The sequence below is a fragment of the Rutidosis leptorrhynchoides genome, chromosome 1 (genome assembly GCF_046630445.1).
Source record: "Rutidosis leptorrhynchoides isolate AG116_Rl617_1_P2 chromosome 1, CSIRO_AGI_Rlap_v1, whole genome shotgun sequence".
Taxonomy (NCBI): domain Eukaryota; kingdom Viridiplantae; phylum Streptophyta; class Magnoliopsida; order Asterales; family Asteraceae; genus Rutidosis; species Rutidosis leptorrhynchoides.
This window is the reverse complement of record NC_092333.1, coordinates 180,803,439-180,824,078: the sequence shown is the minus strand read 5'-3', so window position 1 is coordinate 180,824,078 and position 20,640 is coordinate 180,803,439. Positions and strand designations below refer to the sequence as shown.

At 34.5% G+C, this 20,640-nt stretch overlaps 1 protein-coding gene across 1 annotated transcript; it reads left to right on the top strand.

Annotated features, from left to right (window-relative positions):
- The first annotated feature begins 16,215 nt into the window (after positions 1 to 16,215).
- Positions 16,216 to 19,970, top strand: LOC139867351 (double-stranded RNA-binding protein 2). The gene is made up of 3 exons (XM_071855722.1): positions 16,216 to 16,647; positions 18,833 to 19,052; positions 19,131 to 19,970. The coding sequence occupies exons 1-3, from the start codon at positions 16,414 to 16,416 to the stop codon at positions 19,730 to 19,732; spliced, it is 1,056 nt and encodes a 351-aa protein (XP_071711823.1). The 5' UTR covers positions 16,216 to 16,413; the 3' UTR covers positions 19,733 to 19,970.
- Positions 19,971 to 20,640: the final 670 nt, after the last annotated feature.

The following is a 20,640-nucleotide window of genomic DNA, read 5'->3' as shown; positions in this document are numbered from 1 at the left end:
CTATATACTCGAAAATATATTTCATCCGCTAACGGTAGCGAACCGTCCGAATGAGGGCTTGTCAAGCCCATGTGATCACACAACATAAGTTCACGTTTACACCCTGCAAGTGTAACTAATAATAATTGAATTGAGGCCTTTTTGTTCTAACTCCACGTGGAATGTTTATTTTCGTACTTGTGTTCAAAGTATAAAAGAATGATATGTATATGTTTCTCATCTCATAGTTTAAAGCATAAAAGTTGTTGAAAAGGTGGGACTATGATCTCACCTTGAGTGCACGAATGTAAATGTACTTCAGAAATTAAACGTGTACAAGAACGAATACTAGTCTTGATCTAAACAATTAGGTCGTATCAATAACGGTAAACACGATTGGTCAAAGTTGTTCAATTAGTCCTATGGCTCGTTACGACTCTATTATATATAGCATGTGAATCACGTTTGTCAAGTTTCATGCATGATACAAATATAAAAGCATGTTAGAACAATTGCATAAGTATTCGGTTAAGTTTGAACAAAAGTCAACTTTGGTCAAGTCAAATTCAACGAAAAAGTCAACACTTTCGGGTCGGGTCTCGGACAATTTTTCTGAGTTTTATAATCATATATGAGCATGTTAGAACAAGTTACATGTTAATCGGAGGTGCGTAGCATAGTTGGAATTAAACAAAAAATGACCAAGCAAAGCAGAATCTGGCAGTTCATTTAGACGGCGTCCAGATTGGCTGGACAGCGTCTAGATGTGAAGGACTGGACGGCGTTCAAAGGGTTGGACGGTGTCCCAATCAGTGTACAGATCCTGCTTGCTGAAATTACACAAGTGCACGAACCAAAACTCAAACAATGCCAATTTATGATCCGCAAACAATCATAACATGTATCTTATATCGTCGGAAAGGTATTTTGACGAGGAAAACAACTAAGCATATTTCATCAATCAATTCAACATTTATAACAACCAAACCGTATTAAATGTTCACCATTAATTGCATCAAAGTTCATGAATGCACATTGATGATTCGGGAATTGAATGCACACATATAATACGCCGTTTCGTAGGTAATTAAGCATACAATACAACTAAACACTTACAACCAACATTGTCAAGCATTAAATGCATCAAAAGTTCATAATTAAGTTTATCAAACCCTAACCAAAATCACAAAACCAATAATTATGTTAGTGAGGCTTTCTTGATCAACCTACACATCAAAGTGAAGCTAGTGATGCTAGTAACACATTTAATACATGCACTTTTAACATCTAACAACATTTAAGCAACTAAATCTCAAGATCAAACACACACTCTTCAAGTTCATGCTAGTTACACTAAAACAACGAGATCGAGCATATAAATCATATATTCATGTTATACTCGAGCCATAGACACTAACTAACACTTTCATAAGTCAAAAACATCAAGAACATGAAATCTAGTGTTTTTAGAAAGTTACCCAAATGAGATGAAGTTGGTATGGATTCGAAGAGGAAGTTGCAAGGATTCCAAATATGCAATTTGTTTTGATGAACGATTGCTAGATCGGATTTAGATAATGATTCTTTATTTTGAGTGTTTGAGAGCAAAAGGTGAAAGTAGGAGAAGATGGGAGGTGGTGAATGAGTGGAGGGGAGAAGGTTGACCATTTGACCTAGTCAAGACTTTAGTCACTTGGCAACTTTAGTCCCTCGAGTTTAAAAGCGGGTGCGTGAATTACCTAAACGAAATATTTAAATACACGTATTAATGGAAGATGTTATAGTTATATAACGGACTTTAAGATAATTAAACGGAAAAAGACGGGATGTTACACAAAACTATTCTTAGTATTGTTAGTAATATTTGCATTGCGCGTAGTGTTGTTGAGGTTAACCTTGCAATTCCTAGTCAAATTGCCAAACTTCTTACACCGGTCACAAATTACAGCAGTACAGGTTCCAGAGTGATGCTTGCCACACCTTTGACATTGTGGCTTCTTAACCTTATACCCAGAGTTAGCTCTAGTGACCCCAGTGTCATTTCTGTAAGTATCCTGCTTTTTGAACGATTGTTGGTTATAGTTCTTGTCTTGCCCACTGTTCCACTTTCTCTTACCATCGTTAGACAAAATCTGAGCAATCTGGTCCAATAGTAAACTTGCCATATCAATAGCTTCTTGCACGGTAGTGGGTTTAGAAGTAGTAACTCCACCTTGAATATTCTCATTTAAACCTTCGATATACTGCTCGATCTTACAAGTCTCAGGAGTGACCATTTCGGGACACATCAAAGCCAACTCGAAAAACCTTTTGTTATAACTAGTGAGATCAGTGCCAACTAACTTCAGCCTACGGAACTCACGTTCCATCTTCTTGATCTCGTTACAAGAACAATACTCCTCTATCATTCTCTGTTTCAAAGTTTTCTATGGAAGAGCATACGCTTGATCATGACCCAGAGACTGTGCATAATTATTCCACCAAGTGAGCGCACTGTCATATAGTGTACCCGTAGCAAATCCCACTCGATCATCATTATTATACCCGCTGATACGGAAAACAGACTCTAACTTCTTGAACCAATGGTTTAGATCAAATGGTCCCTCAGTTCCACTAAAGGAGTGTGGGTTGCAGCTAGTGAATGTCTTATAAGAACATCTACCACGGCCTTGGTTACCATTGTTGTTGTTGCTCGAACCACCACGGTCGTTGTTGGTGCGCATGTTATTGAATTCTATGAGTAGCTCGGCTCTCTCTGTCGCGATACCTTCGTTAACAAGTCTCCTGGTTTGAGCAGCTGTGGATTCCTTCGGAGGCATGATCTTCAACACAGAATAATACACCAGGTAAGTGTCAAAACAACGCTATATAAAAATATACTAGAAACGAGTAGTGAAGACTAGTAAATAATAATAATACGGAGAGATTTCTTAGTAGTGAGAAGTAGTGTTGAGTAGTGCTAGTAGTAGTAAGTAGTAACAACAGTGACAGTAGTGACACTAGTGGTAGTAATGATAGTAGTGACACCAATGATAATCATAGTAGTGTTCCTACAACACATGCAATTATCTATCACATAACATCGGGTATTATAATCATCACGCAATATGCAAATATGTAATATAAGATCACACCACACAAGATAAGGGTAAATAAGCATTCATAAATGATAAAGTAATCCATCATAATCAAAAAGTAATCCAAAAGTAATAATCCAATCAAAATAAACATAAAGTGTTAATAGCACGTAACATCAGCTTCTCTTGATCGAAGAATCTACCCCCAATCAAAATAAAGTAATCCATCAGCTCTCTCTTGATCGAAGAATCTACCCTCAATCTCATATAGATAATCGTTCATAGACCTTATTTTTGCCTGCAATCCCTCGATCACTTCAGGATGTGGGTAAACTCTCATGATGTCACTGAGAGCATTCACACGATCACGTATGAATAGGTTCCTGTTAGTGTGGATTAGATCCATAACGAGAATGTTAACAGGGTGGTTAGGCATTTGGACAGGTGCAGGGCTATCAGGTGCCGGAGTAGGTACAGGTGCTACACTTGAGTTGCTTAAATTCCCTGATGAATGCGACATCTATCTTAGCAGTACAAAAACAGATAGAGAAAGAATGTCAGTTAGTTACAAGTATAATCAATAAGTAATCATGTAGTGACTAAGTTTAGGTCGTAGTCTAGACTCGCTAAAGTGTTCTAATGACTCGATCAGACACACTAATGCAAATCCTAGTTCCCTACGAACCGTTAGCTCTGATACCAACTATAACACCCCGCTAAATTCCCATCTGACGGCGTGTTAATCATAGGTCTCACAGTAACAGTTACGCCCTCTATATGAGACGTTTCAAAAGCATTCGCATCTAATTTTATTAAAACAGTTGACTTTAAAACATAAGTCAATAACCAAAAGTAATACTATTGTGATCGTAACCACAAGCCAACAGTATTAAACAAGTTTAAAAGTTTAAATGCGAAAATAATAAATATCTTTATTAAATCGTGCTGACTCCACGGCCAGACCAAGCATCAAACAGACAGCGGAAGCTATACCTCTTATGGACCTGAGAATAAAACACGCAAAAATAAGTCAACAATATTGTTGGTGAATCTACAAGTTTAAATATTGTAAACAGTGTCCGAAAACAGTATTCAGAAAAAATAGTTTAATTGCATTGACCACGAGATTTCAATAAGTACAACCCAATGTTGCAAAATGTTACATAATTCATGAGCACCTGAATACTAGCATAAAGAGTAAAGACCTGCATATAGTATACACTACACTTATCCTTTACCCCATAAAACATATACACTTGTTCGAGTGTACATACAGTTCAAAGTAAATGCACCACAGTAATAGTAGGGTGAGGTTTGTCTAACCTAACGGATCCGTCCATCTAAATTGTGCTTACCCGAAGGTAATAAAAGTATTCATGTGACGATCGCTCCAAATCCATATGGACGAACACGTCATTCATCGATTTCATTGCGAGGTATTTGACCTCTATATGATACGTTTTGTAATCATTGCATTCTTTTGAAAAGGCACACCATAAATGAATATTTAAATCAAAGGTTTTCGACATCTGATGATTTCTACATATAGACAATCACCGTAAATAATAGTTTACAATAGTACTTTCGTTGACAATGCAGTCAAAATAAGATACATGGTGATGATTTGGTGAATGCAACGTTTCCTTGAAAAATATACCATGTAAGACTCCATGCACATAGCTTGTCTAACATATAAGCAAACAGCGGAAGACTTCTAGGGAACCTGAGAATAAACATGCTAACAAGTGTCAACATAAAGGTTGGTGAGTTCATAGTTTTAATGTTTCGTATAATCTGTATATAAAGGTGGATCACAAGATTTCAGTTGTTTCACCTGAAACGTTTATCAAAAGATTCTACAAGATTGAGCACCCTGGTAACTAAACTTTAATGTTATAATAAGTACCCCTGTTTTAACATACATGCAACCAACATGTACAATACACGCAAACCAACGTGTACTAACCTCAAATAGCATACGTCTGTTTTATAGTTCAGGCTAAGGTTTCTATACATGGAACAGATGGAGATGTCAAGCCCTATGGATCCATATATAATTACTCGCGCCCACCAGTTCTTATAACTGGCAGTTACTAGTTACCAAAGCTAAGGGATTTTCGGTTCAAACTCAGTGTAGAATTTAGTATGTACTTGTATCCATTGCGTTTAAAATAAAGTGCATGTATTCTCAGCCCAAAAATATATATTGCAAAAGCAATTAAAAAGGGAGCAAATGAAACTCACCTTAGCAGCATATAAAGTAGTTCACCAAAATGTGACTGAAACTCGGATTACCAAATAACCATAGATCTCAACCTAGAGAACATATGTTGGTCAATAAATGTTTAACAAGCTAGGTCTGGTCATAGTGTATCACAATCCTAATGCTCGAGATCGACATACAAAAGTTATCCAAAGTCGTTTCAAAAAGTCAATTTTGACAATAGTTCAACAAAACGAGACGTACCTTATTTAAGGATTCATTTACTCGGTCGGTAATATTCAAAAATTCAATTTATCAATCTTACAAACAAGTTGTTTAAATATTAATTGCAAATTCAAAAGCAATTCCAATTAACGTCAATTATAATTCGGTTGACCATATCTTTTGATTCGTTCATCGAAACTATTCGATATCTAAATGAAAAGTTATTGATTTTTCGGCAGCTTTCCAAAAACATGCATATCATATACCTTTTATTAGTAATATATGTATTTAATTCGTGATTCATCATAAACTGTTAAACGACGAAATTTAGCATACAAGCATGCCTAAACATATATACTCGAGTACTAGACATGTATACACTATTAATATATAAAAGATAAGATATGAATGCTCACGTATCAATATTGTGATTCAATATTGCAGGAAAGTACGTAGACGCAACGGAGATGATAAACACTAGGTTTGACTTGCCAATAATACCCATGAACATTACCCATAACCTCCATAGTTATAACCCATAGTTTCCTTAGCTCTATCCCGCTCGAAAACCCATTTTTGAAAGTGACACGCTCATAACCTCGTCATAGTATTTTATGTATAATACTAATAATAATACAACTAATAATAATAATAATAATAATAATAATAATAATAATAATAATAATAATACGATTAATAATAATAATATTAATCTTAATAATGATAATAATAATAATAATAATAATAATAATAATAATAATTATATAATAAATATATATATATATATTTTTGTGAGAGAGTGCGAGAGAAAACAGATGACAAAATGAACCAAAAATCGACTTGCTTTATAGATGTTTTCTGGATCCAGCCTCCATGCGATCGCATGGAGTTTCTTTGGTATGCTCATGCGATCGCATGAGCTTAAATGACAGCTCACATTTGATTTGTTTTGTAGTTCGTCGACATATTTAAATATATTATATATAATATATATAATTTAAATTAATTAATTATATATTATATTATATTCTCGTGTATAGGTGACTTGTAATTTTTATTCCGATAAGTCGTACGTCGTCACTCGACTTATGTCCCGGTTCTGGTTTCTCGAACGCATTTTTGTACGCTTAGAAAACTTGCATTTTACGTTTCGTGACACGTACCTTTGTCAAAATATAGCCTTAAATTATCCATAAACTACACCACTCAAAGTATATCTTAAACTTTCGAGTGTTTTGGTCATTTACTTCTAAATCATCGTCTCGTAGTATATACATATACATATATACATTTTCATTTTGAAATAGTGTTTTACTGTAGCAAAGTTTTTTTTTACTGTAGCAAATATTCATTTTCGAAAACACTGTAGCTTTTCGGGTACTGTAGTAATTCGAAAATACTGTAGCAAATTAGTGTTTTACTGGTTCATCTTAAATGTTTTAGTTAACTTATCTAAATATCAATCGAATCAATAATCGAATGTTACTATCGTTTACTAAATAACTTGAAATCATATATATTCAAATAGATATATAAACTAATAAGTTTAATGTACGATATCATGCAATTAAAACTTTGTTACGTTTTCAGGTTATAGTATATATATGTATCTATTTACATATAATGGTTCGTGAATCGTTGAGAAAAACCGAAGGGTACTTGAATAGTTCAAAAATTTTGAGATTCGGTTTTACAGACTTTGCTTATCGTGTCGGAAACGTTAAATCATTTAAAAAACTCAATATGTATAATAGTACTCGTGTCAAAAGTAAAAGTATTTACAAAAATGTAAAAGTAATCAGCGTGTATTCTCATCCATGAAAATATGTAAAAAGCGGGACTGTAGACTCACCTTTGAAAAAGCTCTGTACGAAAAGTAAGCGAAATAACTTGTACGGTTTACTGCCGAGTAATGAAACCTAGGTATACGTATATAGGTTGGTCAATATTTTTGTCTTATATAATAGTGGTTTCATAGAGTTAGTTGTCATATTGCTCAGACCGACGCGTTTCAAAGTAAAAGTCAACACATAGTCAACTAGTTCAAGCAAGTCAACAAAAGTCAACCAAAGTCAAAACAAAAGTCAAACTTGGTCAAAGTGGTAAATCAAAGTGAACACATCATTAGGTTCATGTCAAATGTTGGTCAAATACTCAAACTTGGTTCATATCATGCATGTCCAGTTTCAGTTTCAAGTTTCATCGTTTTCCGACTTTGTTGTCATTCCGCATGTTAAGTAGTGTGAGATCAAGAAACGTATGAGCATATGACAATCAAGTACCACTTAAGACATGAAAATGATCATTAGTTAACTTATAACCATTCATGAGTTCAAACTTGTAGTCTTAGCATGAAACACATACTCAAATTCACAAAACGCGTTATACGAAATCAGTTTCAATCTGCGCATCAATCTCGAAATGGTCATAACCGGAGCTAGGGACATGAACTTAAAGAAAGGTCAGTGGTCATGGTTCAAGGACAAGTTAAAATACCACATATAAAAAGATGTGACATTTTTGTTTAGCCAATTGGTACAGTTTATTCCGCAAAGTCCGACCTTCTGTTTCAGCTCAAATCAGTAGTTGTCAAAACTATGGCTTTATTGTACTTAATGTATCAGGTTTCAAGGTTTGACATAAACTAGAATTTGGTCAAATATCATACAAATATTAAATATATAGAAGATCAAGTTCTCAAAATATTCACAAGTCAAATTATAGAGCTAAAGGTGCAAGCGTAGCAGATTTGGACAGAATAAATGTTATCGTTTTCGCACGCACATTACGCAAGCTATACCAAACCATACAACATAAGGCCTAGATGAAAAGTTATATAAAACATATGAATTTTCCATATATGCAAAGAATTGATTCAATTTATCATTTCAAATTGCTTTTAGAATTTATTTTAAGTTACCTAACAAATCAGTTTTGTCAAGAACGTTCGTTTAAGCATAACGTGAGATATACAACCCCAAATAGCATGATATCCTAGTCTAAATTGAATGTTTTTGAATTCTATACACATTTATGATTAGTATATAACTCCATTCCATGCACATTTTTCCAAAATTCGAATAAATCGCAGATTCATCAACAAAACTTCATTTAATCATAACTTACGCATACGGTAATGAAAATACGTAAATCCAAAGCCTAAAATTATTAATTTTTTGAGAGGATTCTAAATATACAATAATATTTAACATCTAAAATAGTTAAGTTTCTGTAATCATGCAAAACAAATTCGGAATTAACCCTAATCACATCAAACAATCGAATTAACGTAAGCAATTAACATAAACGCGTATAGACTTGAGCAATAGACATCTTACACTATCAAACATCATTAAAATAAGATTTATATCAATTAGGGTTTAGAGAATCATACCTTAGATCACTAAATTGCTTATACCAACGCGTAGCTATCGACGTGAATTGCAACGTTTGTGTTGAAGGTTTTATCTAACGATCAATTTTTGATGGTGTTGTATGTGTGTGTGTGTTCGACGAGCAGGAGAGGACAGGGAGGAGAGGGAGTCAACTAAATTAGGGTTATGGGATATAATGATCAGTTTAATTTTAATCTAGTAATTTAAATCAAGGCCCTAAAACATTCCCTAGTTACTTATCAAGCCCATAATAGAAAATAAAAGGGGATGGGGTGGGGGTTCGGCCGTAGCCCACTAGGGAGGGGTTCCCGGGCTCTCGTTGTTCAATACAGTGTAATCGTGGTCCGTGTCAAGTGCCGTTTAAATGTACCGAAGGCCCAGAACGCTAACCCGATCGTTAAAACGCAACCAATCGTTTAATTTATTAAAATACCAATAAATTAAATATTTTACAAAGTTAATAATTATAAAAATAATTATTAAAAATAAACCCGAGCGTTTCGTTACTCGAAAAGTAGTTTTTGCAGTTATTCAAACCGTTCCGTTTTATTGTATTTCATTAACCGAAATAAGTTTATCAATTAATATTAACCCATATTAATTCACGTAACCCTCCAAGGATCAAGTATGCATTTATTACACGTAAACACATATAAAATCCAGTAATCATCGTTAAAATGATTAACAGACAGTTAATGGTAGTAACGGAAAAAGTAAGGTTGTTACAGGTGAGTCTTGTACTTTGTAATTAGAGGGTTCCATTGGGGATTAATACTTGTCCAAGGTGAAGACAAGTTGATCTAAGTTAGAGGTAATCTTTTGAAGAGAATAGAAGGATTAGGTTTGTTGTCTACAAAGGAGTACAAGACTTGTAAATTGGATCTCCATCGGATTTGGAGAAAGAGGCTTAGTGAAGCAAAACTCCTGATTAGTGAATCGAAGAGTGAATTAAGGTGGATTAGTTAACATCTAAGACCCTGGATTTATGCAGAAGAAAGTGTTCTTGAAAGTGTCAGTATATATGTGCAGCAGAATCAGAATTTACATCAGAAAACTGTGCTGCCTTCCTTTTTAGTTATAGTGCGCGTTTATATGCGTGGCACACAAAAGTAGCTGACAACAAGTTTCATTTTTTTAGGGGGTTTAAAGGGGCAAAGTAGTCTTTTCAATTGTAGGACGGATTTGGAGCCTCAAAACTGATCCAAGGCTTATCTTATCCTCATTCTTCACCTACCTCAATCACTTATCTTCATTCTTAGAGAGAGAGAGAGAGATAAGAACAAGAGAAAGTGCTAGATCAAATGAAGGATATGGAATCTTCACGAAGTGGAAGAATTAAAGTTGTTCCCTTGTTCTTAGCTATGTTTGGGGGTAGTGGTGGTAAGTCCTAACTTCGATTTTCTTTACTTTGAGTTGGGGTTAGGGTTTGTGCTAGTTGGGTTTATAAACCCCATTTCTCATGAAATTGGGGGTTTTGTTGTATGTATTGTGTAAGTAAACCCGATTATTGTGGGTTTAGGGTTTGATGACGAATTTGGAAGTATTTGTCATGGTTTGGGTGTTAAATCACTAGATTGTAAGTTTATTAGTGATTTTGGTGTTCTCAGGAACATGTTGTTGGTTAAAATGGGTGTTGACTTTAATTTAGTGTCAAACTAAGATTTAAGTCAAGTATTGGTGAATCAAGTATGTAAATACTTGGTTTAGGTGTTAATTGGTGTGTTAGAAATATAATCACTAGTCGTTAATGATTATGAGAGTTTTTGTGACTTGTGTCAAAATAGGTAAATTGAATTGGGTCAAATTTGATGATGACAATAGTTTTGGTCAATGGATGCTAAAATACTTGTGTTAAGTGTTAATGGCGTTTTTGGAAGTAATCGCACATGAGAGGTGATTTTGAGTCAAAGTGATGTTTTAACAAGTCAAACGTGATCAAACGCGATATGGGTCAATATTGCACGTGCTGTGGTTTTGGTGTAAATAACGGTTTGAAATGGTCACTACCTAAGTAGTAATCTAGTGTCGGGACCTTGGTTGGTCTAATTGGTGTAAAGTATAATTTGGGTTAAGTTGTACCTTGTAGTGTGGGTTTGAATTACCACCTGAAGTGGTAATTGGATTGTGTCCATTAGGTGTCAAATGGGCGGGTTTTGGCGAGCAAGGTGTGATCCCTCGACTAAGGAATGATTGTGTCGGATTCTCTTTTAGAGAATGTACATTTATGTGTATATTGTGCCTATGTGTGATATAGGAGTTTGCTTGCTCGGATATGAGGACGGAGATCATGTTATACATGACTTGTGCGGGCGTTCCAAGGTGAGTGGAATAATTATACGTGTATGTATATGATGTATTTACTTGTGTAGCGTGAGATGTGAAGTGTCGACGTGTTAAGACACCACATTTCACGTAACGAGTGAAGTGTTGACGTGTTAAGACACCACTCCAGGAAGAATGATGGGTGAAGTGTCGACGTGTTAAGACACCACCCGGGGGGGGGGGGGGGGGGGTTAGTGATACGACGTGTTAAGTACACTAACGGATGTTGTGAGCACCGATGGTCTTTCGCTAGCACCATTCTCTTGTACTATTGGTTAACCATGGTTGTGTGATTTTTGTATTAGCATATTAAATTGTGAACTATATGCTATTGGCGATGCTAGCTTATTGTGAATTGCGGATATTTAGTTTATGCATGGTGATTGCATGGTTGTTGAATTACTAGCTCGTATGCGGCATGTGTGTAAGTGTTTGCAAGTAAGTGGATTATATATGTATATGTATAATTATTGCATTCACTAAGCTTTATGCTTACCCCTCTCGTTGTTACATTTTTACAGGTATTGTGATTGTGAAGCTAGCTAGTTGTTAGACTAGATGCGTAGGAGCGCTTGGGCTCGATGGGGGTAACTTTTGGATTTTTGGACGCGGATTGGGGATTTGGTAGTCCCCGGGATTATACTCTTGGTATCGAGTTGGGTTAAAGAGTCCTAACTCGTCTAAATGTACATTTGGGTCGAAATTACACCGTTTGGTTGTATGGGTTGTTGAGACCGTTTTGTAAACTTATATACAATTGTTGTACGTTGACTTTGTACGTCGGTAAATAGGTATTGGTAAAATGGAATTTACTTTGTTGGAAAATTTGGCGTTTACCATAAAAATTGTTGATCCTGTTTTGTGTTACAAAGCGCGCCGCGCGGATTTATTGTCTGGTCACAAACTACCTTTAAAAAAAAAAGAAACGTGTGTTTTCTCGTGTTACGTTTTGGGGTCGTTACATAACATCCACCCAGGCCACTATAAATCCTTGTGTTTATGTTCTTTATTTTACATTCCGCATTACTACAAACATAAACACTACACACATTGGGTTTGAGTTGATTAAGTTGATCAAGGACTGTTCAAATCTTGTTGATCATCGAAAAAATTTTAAAAATCGTATTAAGTAACTATTCACCCCCAATCTAGTTACTTACACTACATACATACATACATACATACATACATTCATACATACATGCATGCAATACATACATACATAAATTCGTACCTAAACATACATACATGGAACATACGAGCGTACATGCATCACATATACATACGAACATTCACGCCTACATACATACATACTAACATACCTACATACACATACATACATACATACATACATACATACATACATACATACAAAAACATACGTACATACTCCAAACACCTGCATAGATAAAAAGCTAAAAGCTACTATAACCTGCATTTAGCTTATAGCTTTTTGTCATTTTATTATTTATTTAACATATTCAGCTACTTTACCAAACACCAAAATATGTTTTCAACTACCAACTAAAAGCTAAAAAATACAAACTACCAGCTAGTTTTGCCAAACATACCTTAATATTTCTACCTTCAGAATATAGTGGATTCAAATTACTTTAAAAAGAATGTCATAGATGACACGAATTTAGTGTTTCTTCGGTCCGAGAATTTTGTAAAGAAGCCATGATGTGTCAGTTAAGGTATGGGCAGAAAGTACGTCGTGATTAGGTGTGATCTCACGTATAACATATATATCCTTAATGGCTCGTCACGTGTGGCCCAATCAACAATGACGAATATTTTTCTAAAAAATCATGGAAAAACACCAATATTATTGATTATAATAACTTTGGTGAGATTGAGAAGAGTACCGGGCCGACCAAACCCGGTTGGGTTAACCAAAACAGACTTGACCCAGTTGACCCAGCCCGACCTTTTTTTTTTTTGAAAAACTTTTTTTCCATTGCGTTTTCTTTACAACTTTTTTTACTCATTTTTTTCCTTCCTTTTTTCCTTCCTTTTTTTTCCTTCAATTTAAAACGTTTAGTGAATCTGTCGTTTTATGACTTTCTTTTACATCCTTTTTCCTTCATTTTTCATTTCTTTATTTTTTTATTGTTTAATTGTCCGGCCGTTAACTCTTTTGTTCAAAATGTTCAATTAACTGAGTGGTAGCTGACGAGAAACCAACCGCACCGAAGCACGAGCTTTTTATAATCGTTTATATCACAGAGCAAAGTTATTTGAATTTTGGCATCTAAGATGTATATAGAGAATGAAAATGGGTATATGTGAATATATACTGATCGAGAACCCAAGTTGTGATCAAAAGTCCAAAAGATAGTGATTGATGGTTGGCGTTGATCAAGTATTAGGTATTTGGTCAAAGTCAACATGATTAAATAGTGATTAGTCTATTTGTTAACTCCATTGTATGTGCTTATATCATTTATCTGGAACACATTTGTCTTCTACCGAAGTTTAACAACTGTTGATGTTTTTTTTTAACAAAATCAACACGGTTAGAGATTTCGATATTGACACTTAATGTTAAATTTTGGAAATTACGAAAAGGATTGAAAATATTTAAACATATATGAAAAAATAGTCGTTTATTATGTCATCCTCTTCGTACGGATATTAATTATCAATGAATTTAAAAATCCAATTAACAAAATAATATATTTATCCCTTATGTATTGTCTTATATTCCGTTGTTACAAATTAATTATTCAATTTTATAAATAGATAAGAATAAAAATGTAATATTCAGTTATACTTTTAATGTATGCAAATAAAAAATAGATAAAAATTAAGAGATAAAACTATAAAATAAGAAATACATTGTGATTTGACTAATTGTACCGGTTTCAATTGGGGGCGTGACCAATCTTACGTCGCAAGCAAACAACACCAATTTATGGTGTATTGGGGTATTGTTTGGGACATTGTTTGGGGCATTGTTGGGGCATGCGTTGCCCTGCAACCGAAGAAGCAAAGGCATTGTTGTAAATTTTTACTTTTTATTTAATTTAACAATATTATTTTTATTCCTTTTTAATACTTAATCTAATTATATTTTTACACATCATCACAATACTTCTAACTCATACCATAAACCCACAGCACCACCACTTCACACAAACAACCCACAAATCCTAATTATCAAAAAACAACTCACGCCCTCAACCCACGCTCCCAACCACTACAAATGTTCTTATAATATTTCTAAAGCTATGTATCTTTTGTATGAAGACAATAAAATTAGGAGGAATGAACGGATGGAGCAGCAGTTTTAAGGAAATTAAGATTATAGTAGAACATAAGATATTGTTTGCTTTGTATACAAATCTTATATATCACAAGTTAGAGTATATTGAAATATTAGTGGGTTAGTCAAATTTTATTAGGTTTTTGTTTGTGAGTGGGAAATATTGGTTAAAACATGTCAAAAAGTTTTGTGAATATTGTTACGTAGTATTTTTGTTGAGGTAGTGAAAGTATGCTGGTAATATGGACACACCTTAAAAATGAAGACAAATTTCGGGAGTTGGGAAGCATCCAATGAAATTTATGCTTTACAGACCCCACACATTTGCACCAATATATCCAAAGAAAAACAATTTGAGTTTCTTTTTGTTAGTGGTGCTTCATTTCATCATTACTTCCCCACTCAAATATTGCATAATTCACCTCTTTTTAACCCAAAATCTTGGCTTTTCAACACTCCTAATCACATTATATAGTCTTAAATTGTTCATTAAACTTTTTATTTGAATTATTTTAACAACTATATATTTTTGAAATGCCGAGTAATAAATATAACAAAAGAAAACTAGCTAGAAGCTATTAAATACAACAACATCAAACGACCATCAGTATATCAACTCTAACATATATAATAAGTATAACGATACCAAATAACCCTTACCAAAATACCTTACACCACAAACCGCAATATAAGCACCTCAAAATCACACCATAAAAACAACTTAACCCCAACTACATTACCACGTAAAAACATAAAGAGAAGCGAAAATGAATATAAAACCCTAGATCAAAAACATGAGGATTCAAACTTTGGATCAAAAAACTCATAAAGTCTTATTTGAAGATGAGAAATCTTCATCATTGTCTTCTTCTTTCATGCTCTCTATCAAATCAATGGTGACAACGTCTATATTTATGTGACATCCTTAAAGTAATAAACTACAGTATATGGTTTTTAAAACGTCCGTATTTAAATTTAAAAGGTTTTATTAATTACAAATAATGTTCTTTTATTTTACCTATTTCATTCTTCAACGAAATGCAATTTCTGTATATTACGAAGTAAATGTTGTTATAATAACTAAACAAAAATTTGTTTTATAAAATTGACGGACTATAATTATAGTTAGTATTCTTTTAACGATATTCTTTAAGGATGTTGTAAGTTAGTATTCTTTTAACGATATTCTTTAAGGATGTTGTAATTGTGTTTAAAGTGCTGTACTGAGCAGTTAGTTACTCACTTGATAATATGATTGCAAACAACGTCTGTTGCGGCATTCACTGCAAAGTTATGGTGACTAGTCCATTTCGACTTCTTCTCATCGTCTAATAAGTCGGTGAACGTTCAAAAGTCGGGTCAAAGGTGAGAAATGTCGGGTCAACGCCGGTCAAAAGTCGAAAACTCAGTCCAATATCGATCAAATCAATCAAAATTAACATAGTTAGTGTTACTTTAAGATGTGTGGTAATACCGATTATTGGTAGAAACTTGTCAACGAAAGTGTTTTAGCTTTAAAAAATGTGTGTATATATATTTATATATAGCTAAAAGTCGACGTCAGTCAACGTTCATCTCAACTCTCGTCTTAACCTTTTAAATTCTCGATAGTCTCGACTATGCCTTACCCTTTTTCAATGTTGCTTGAAAAATGACACCTTTTAAATTGTACAAATATTTAGCAAAATCTTTATCTTTATCTTTATAGTTATAACTTAGGAGTTATAAATAAATAAATAAATAAATAATCTAAAAATTCATAATTTATCATATCATATCATCTCCCATTAAACGAAATTTCCCCCACAACAACCCAAAACACCCAAATTTCATCTCTCCCAAAATCAAACCCATTTTCCTCCGGGTAACCCATTTTCCGGTCCGGCAAATTCATCTTATATTCACACCCAAAAACACACACTAACTGATTAACTAACACAAAATATGTATAAGAATCAGTTACAAGAACTAGCACAAAGAAGCTGTTTCAATCTTCCTTCTTATACCTGTATTCGTGAAGGTCCTGATCACGCCCCACGGTTTAAAGCCGTCGTTAACTTTAACGGCGATTCATTTGAAAGCCCTAATTATTTCACTACTCTCCGTCAAGCTGAACATGCCGCCGCTGAAGTCGCTCTTTCTTCCCTCTCTTCTCACTCCCTTGCCGCCAGAATCCTCGTAAGTTTTCTTTCCTCCGGTTGCCGGAATTTTACTAACGTGCGCCGTTTTTTCAACAATGTGCTAGCGTGCGCCGTATCTGTATATTTCCTTGCTAATTATCAACTAGAATATACCATTTTAGCTGTATTTTTTAACATGTTATTGAAGGATTGTTAGAATTAGATTATAGAGTATTGCATTTAGGGTTTATGGGGTTGTACCGTACAAGCTGAATGCAATTTCTTGTCAGGGGGGTAAGTCAGTTTTAGGTGTTTATGTAAGTTAATTGAATATTATAAATTTTGAATTAACTTATTTTAGCTGCTTTATAAGCTTATCAAATTGAGCTTGTATAATTCATAACCTTAAAGTTGCTAATTTAGTAATGGATTAGAGTATTTTGGCTAATTTTGTACTAAATTGTAATCTACTATGAACAATGCTTGAGAATGCAAGTTTTGGTTATGGTACAAGTAGTTGATGCATGGAGCATTTAAGGCAACATAATTGATACTTTGATAGGTGTTAGTGGGTGACTAAGATTGAACTTTTTGGTGGTTGAAATATTCAAAGTTTGTTAATGACTTGTAGTTAATACGTGTTACTTTATACAATACAACTTAATGTGATAAGGTAATCAAGGTTACATCAATTAAACCAAACTTTAGGGTAGTCAAAACAAGGAGATTGTGACACATGGCGGTTGTGCAACTCGCATTCGTCCAAAATTTGATGCCCAATGGCTATTTACCGTCGCCTTTTTACTACTACTTCTTGTTCTTATGATCGTTGACAATAGATTTCTCATATAATCACTGAACATATTTGTTAGGTTAGTTTGATAGTTAACTTGTTTTTAGTGTAAAATGAACGGACGACAATATAATAAATATCGCACATTGTTATCGTTGGTAAAAGCTTAAAGATAAGCTATTTTGGGGTAAAGAAGAAGTGCAAAGTTGACTTTTTTTTATTTTTTTTTAATGGATGAATGGTTGTATTAAAATAAAATCAAAAAGTCAACATAGGTATGAACACATTGAAATATTGAAAATTTGGTAAAAGTTTGAAATTGTCTTTGATTTGTTGTCATACATTTTAACAATGTGGCACATCAATGGGTGGTCTAGCTAATTCATTAATTTCAAACATATTAAAAAACTAACAATGATGATTAATATAGTAATAAAGTATAATATTTTTGAGAAAATTGCACATGGGAAGTTATTGATTGATCAGGAGTTATTGTATTTGTCTACCCAAATTAACTTCTGGTATATGCTTATAAATGCTTTGTGCAGTATGCATGTGCCTGCTGCCCCATTTTATGTAGGGGTCCTATTTAATTGCTATCACTGATGTTGACCTTCATAGTTTGACTTGAACAGTATGTCACTACCAGTGCTACTATAGTTAGAGGTAGTGGCAAAATGGACAGGTTTTGTGTTGGTTGAAACCGGTCATCATTGTTTACTATGAGCTGAGGACCTGAATAAAATCTAGGTTGACCTGCAAGCACATTTTTGAAATATTTGTATAGATATTTATTGTGTTAATAGTCGCTGTATCTATATCTTAAACAAAACAAAAAGGTAAGGATGTAGTGTGCACAAGGTTGCGAAAAATTGCTACTCGAGGAGTTCTCGGTCGGGACTTTTCAGAGAGTTTCCATGGGGAATCCTCGGATGTTGACAAAGTTTGACTTTAACCAATTTTGACCAAGTTGACTGATTTTGACCGAGTTTTGACTGATTTTGACCGTGTTTTGACCGTTTTTGAGTAATCCCGAGCTTTGGCCTAGTTTCGCCCGATTTTCTGAGTAATCCCGAGTATTAGCCAAGTTTGACCAAGTTTTGACCGAGTAGTCGTCGAGTACTCCCTAAGTTGCAAAAACTGAGTACTCGTCGAGTAATTCCGAGTTCTGCAACACACAATGTGCATAAAATTTTAAAATTTTAGTCTTTGGCTGACTTTTAACCCTTCAGGCCTGTTTCCTTTTATGCTTAACACAACTTTATATAATCCATCTGAGATCAAACACAACCCAAATTGACCCTTTCGTAGGTAAATGAACTGATATTCATATCTCTCGTTATTATGTAAACCGGGATTCCGGCCCAATTCATCTGAACCTTGTGGTATTTTTTTTTCTTCCCCTAGATGCATGAATATCGATGGTTTATTAAAATGTACTGATTTATAGGATGAGACTGGAGTTTACAAGAATCTTTTACAAGAGATATCACAACGGGTCGGTTCACCGTTGCCTCGGTATACTACTTACAGGTCGGGTCTTGGGCACCTACCCGTCTTTACGGGCGTAGTCGAACTCGCTGGAATCACATTCACCGGAGAACCAGCTAAAAACAAGAAACAAGCTGAAAAAAATGCTGCCATGTCAGCCTGGTCATCTCTCAAACACTGTAAGTCCACCTACTCTGACTTACAGTTAGACTTTCAAAGTCAAACAATCTGTTAATTTGATTTGGTTATCTGTGCAGTGGCAAAGCAAGATGCAAGTTCGTCAAGTGGACCTGAGAACAATGACGAACAAGAACAAATTAGAATCGCAAGGGCACTTTTGAATTATAAATCGAAACAAAAAATTGGAACCGCAAATCCCGGCTACAGAGACCTTCCGATACCTTTCCAAAAGAAGTTTACAACACCAGCACCACGAGCACCAAGCCCTCAACGACCTCCATTAACCACATCGAAAATTCTTCCTCTTTTTTACCCGACCCGACCTGTATCTCCAATACCACATGACCCGTCACCATCACAATTTTCACCTCATCAAACCCGACCCAATCGCCCAAATTTCTCACCGTATACACCTTTCCGGCCACATTACAGGACACCACACCATGGTGGGCTTGCAGCGCCAGTCACAATGAGAACTGCAGTGCCTGTTTTTTCAGCACCACCGTTGCCGCCTTCGCCTAGTCATCAGATGATGCAACCACGACCTATAAAGATCGCGCCACCTGTATGTGTAAGGCAAGTTTTGCCTGCCTTTTCTGTTCCTCCGATTACGATAGACGAACCGTCTATCTCAAACGAATCTGAAGCTGTTAAAAGTTTACAAAATCTTAAATTATGAATGTGATGTGCCAACAGGAAGTCGATATGAAACCTTCCTATGAGATGAGGTATGATCAGTTCTGTAGTGTTGTTTAATTGCATATGTTCTATATTCCACTTTGAAACTATAGTAAAAAGGAAAAGGAAAAAAATAGTTGTTCTAGCAGTTCAAATAGTTGCAGGTGTATCAAATTTTGGTTAATGTATGAGTAGCTTTTGGTAATATGTTTTCAATATAATTGTTATTGTTATTGTTATTGTTATTGTTATGTTATATAATATTTGCTAATTTCATAGGAGTCAGGCCCAATATTTGAATTGAATAATTTAACATTGAATGCTTATTTTGTGCTACAGCCCTTCATATCCCCTTCCTATCTAATAGAAAAGGATCCCATGATTTTACCTGGGATCGCAAATCCCAAATTTGTCTATGAAGAGCGGATCTAATTGTATTAGTATCTTTAATTGATTTCTTCTATGTAATACTAATCGCTAGGGGCCTCATTGGTAATTGCTACAAGATCTCGTGCATTGGAACCCATGGTATGGACCCGAATCCATTAGTATGGAATCTTTATCAAGTGTAATCCCCTGGTATATGAAAGAGTGATAAAGTGCTTAACCTTTTAACATTTAATGTGTTTGTTTGACAAATGGTGCTCTAGACCGTTTAGCAATTTGTGACGCACCATCAAAAGTTAATATTCTCTTAACTATTCGGTACCTCAATTTCCTCCTTAAATTGTTATAATCTCTTATTTATTTCATCTATAAGGTCAACACCTTGATTTTACATCGTTTATGTAGTATATTGAGAATGATTATTATACAGATTATTGTCATTCAAAACAAAGTTCATTTAGAATTTTTTCAGTCATTCAGATTTTAAACTAGTAAGCACTTCATCGCTAAATTTTATCACAC

What these genes read in the sequence shown, in the direction of transcription:
- LOC139867351 (XM_071855722.1), top strand. Translation starts at nt 16,414, where the DNA reads ATGTATAAGAATCAGTTACAAGAACTAGCACAAAGAAGCTGTTTCAAT. An exon ending in CCCTTGCCGCCAGAATCCTC is followed by an intron (nt 16,648 to 18,832) that starts GTAAGTTTTCTT and finishes ACTGATTTATAG; the next exon opens with GATGAGACTGGAGTTTACAA. An exon ending in CTGGTCATCTCTCAAACACT is followed by an intron (nt 19,053 to 19,130) that starts GTAAGTCCACCT and finishes TTATCTGTGCAG; the next exon opens with TGGCAAAGCAAGATGCAAGT.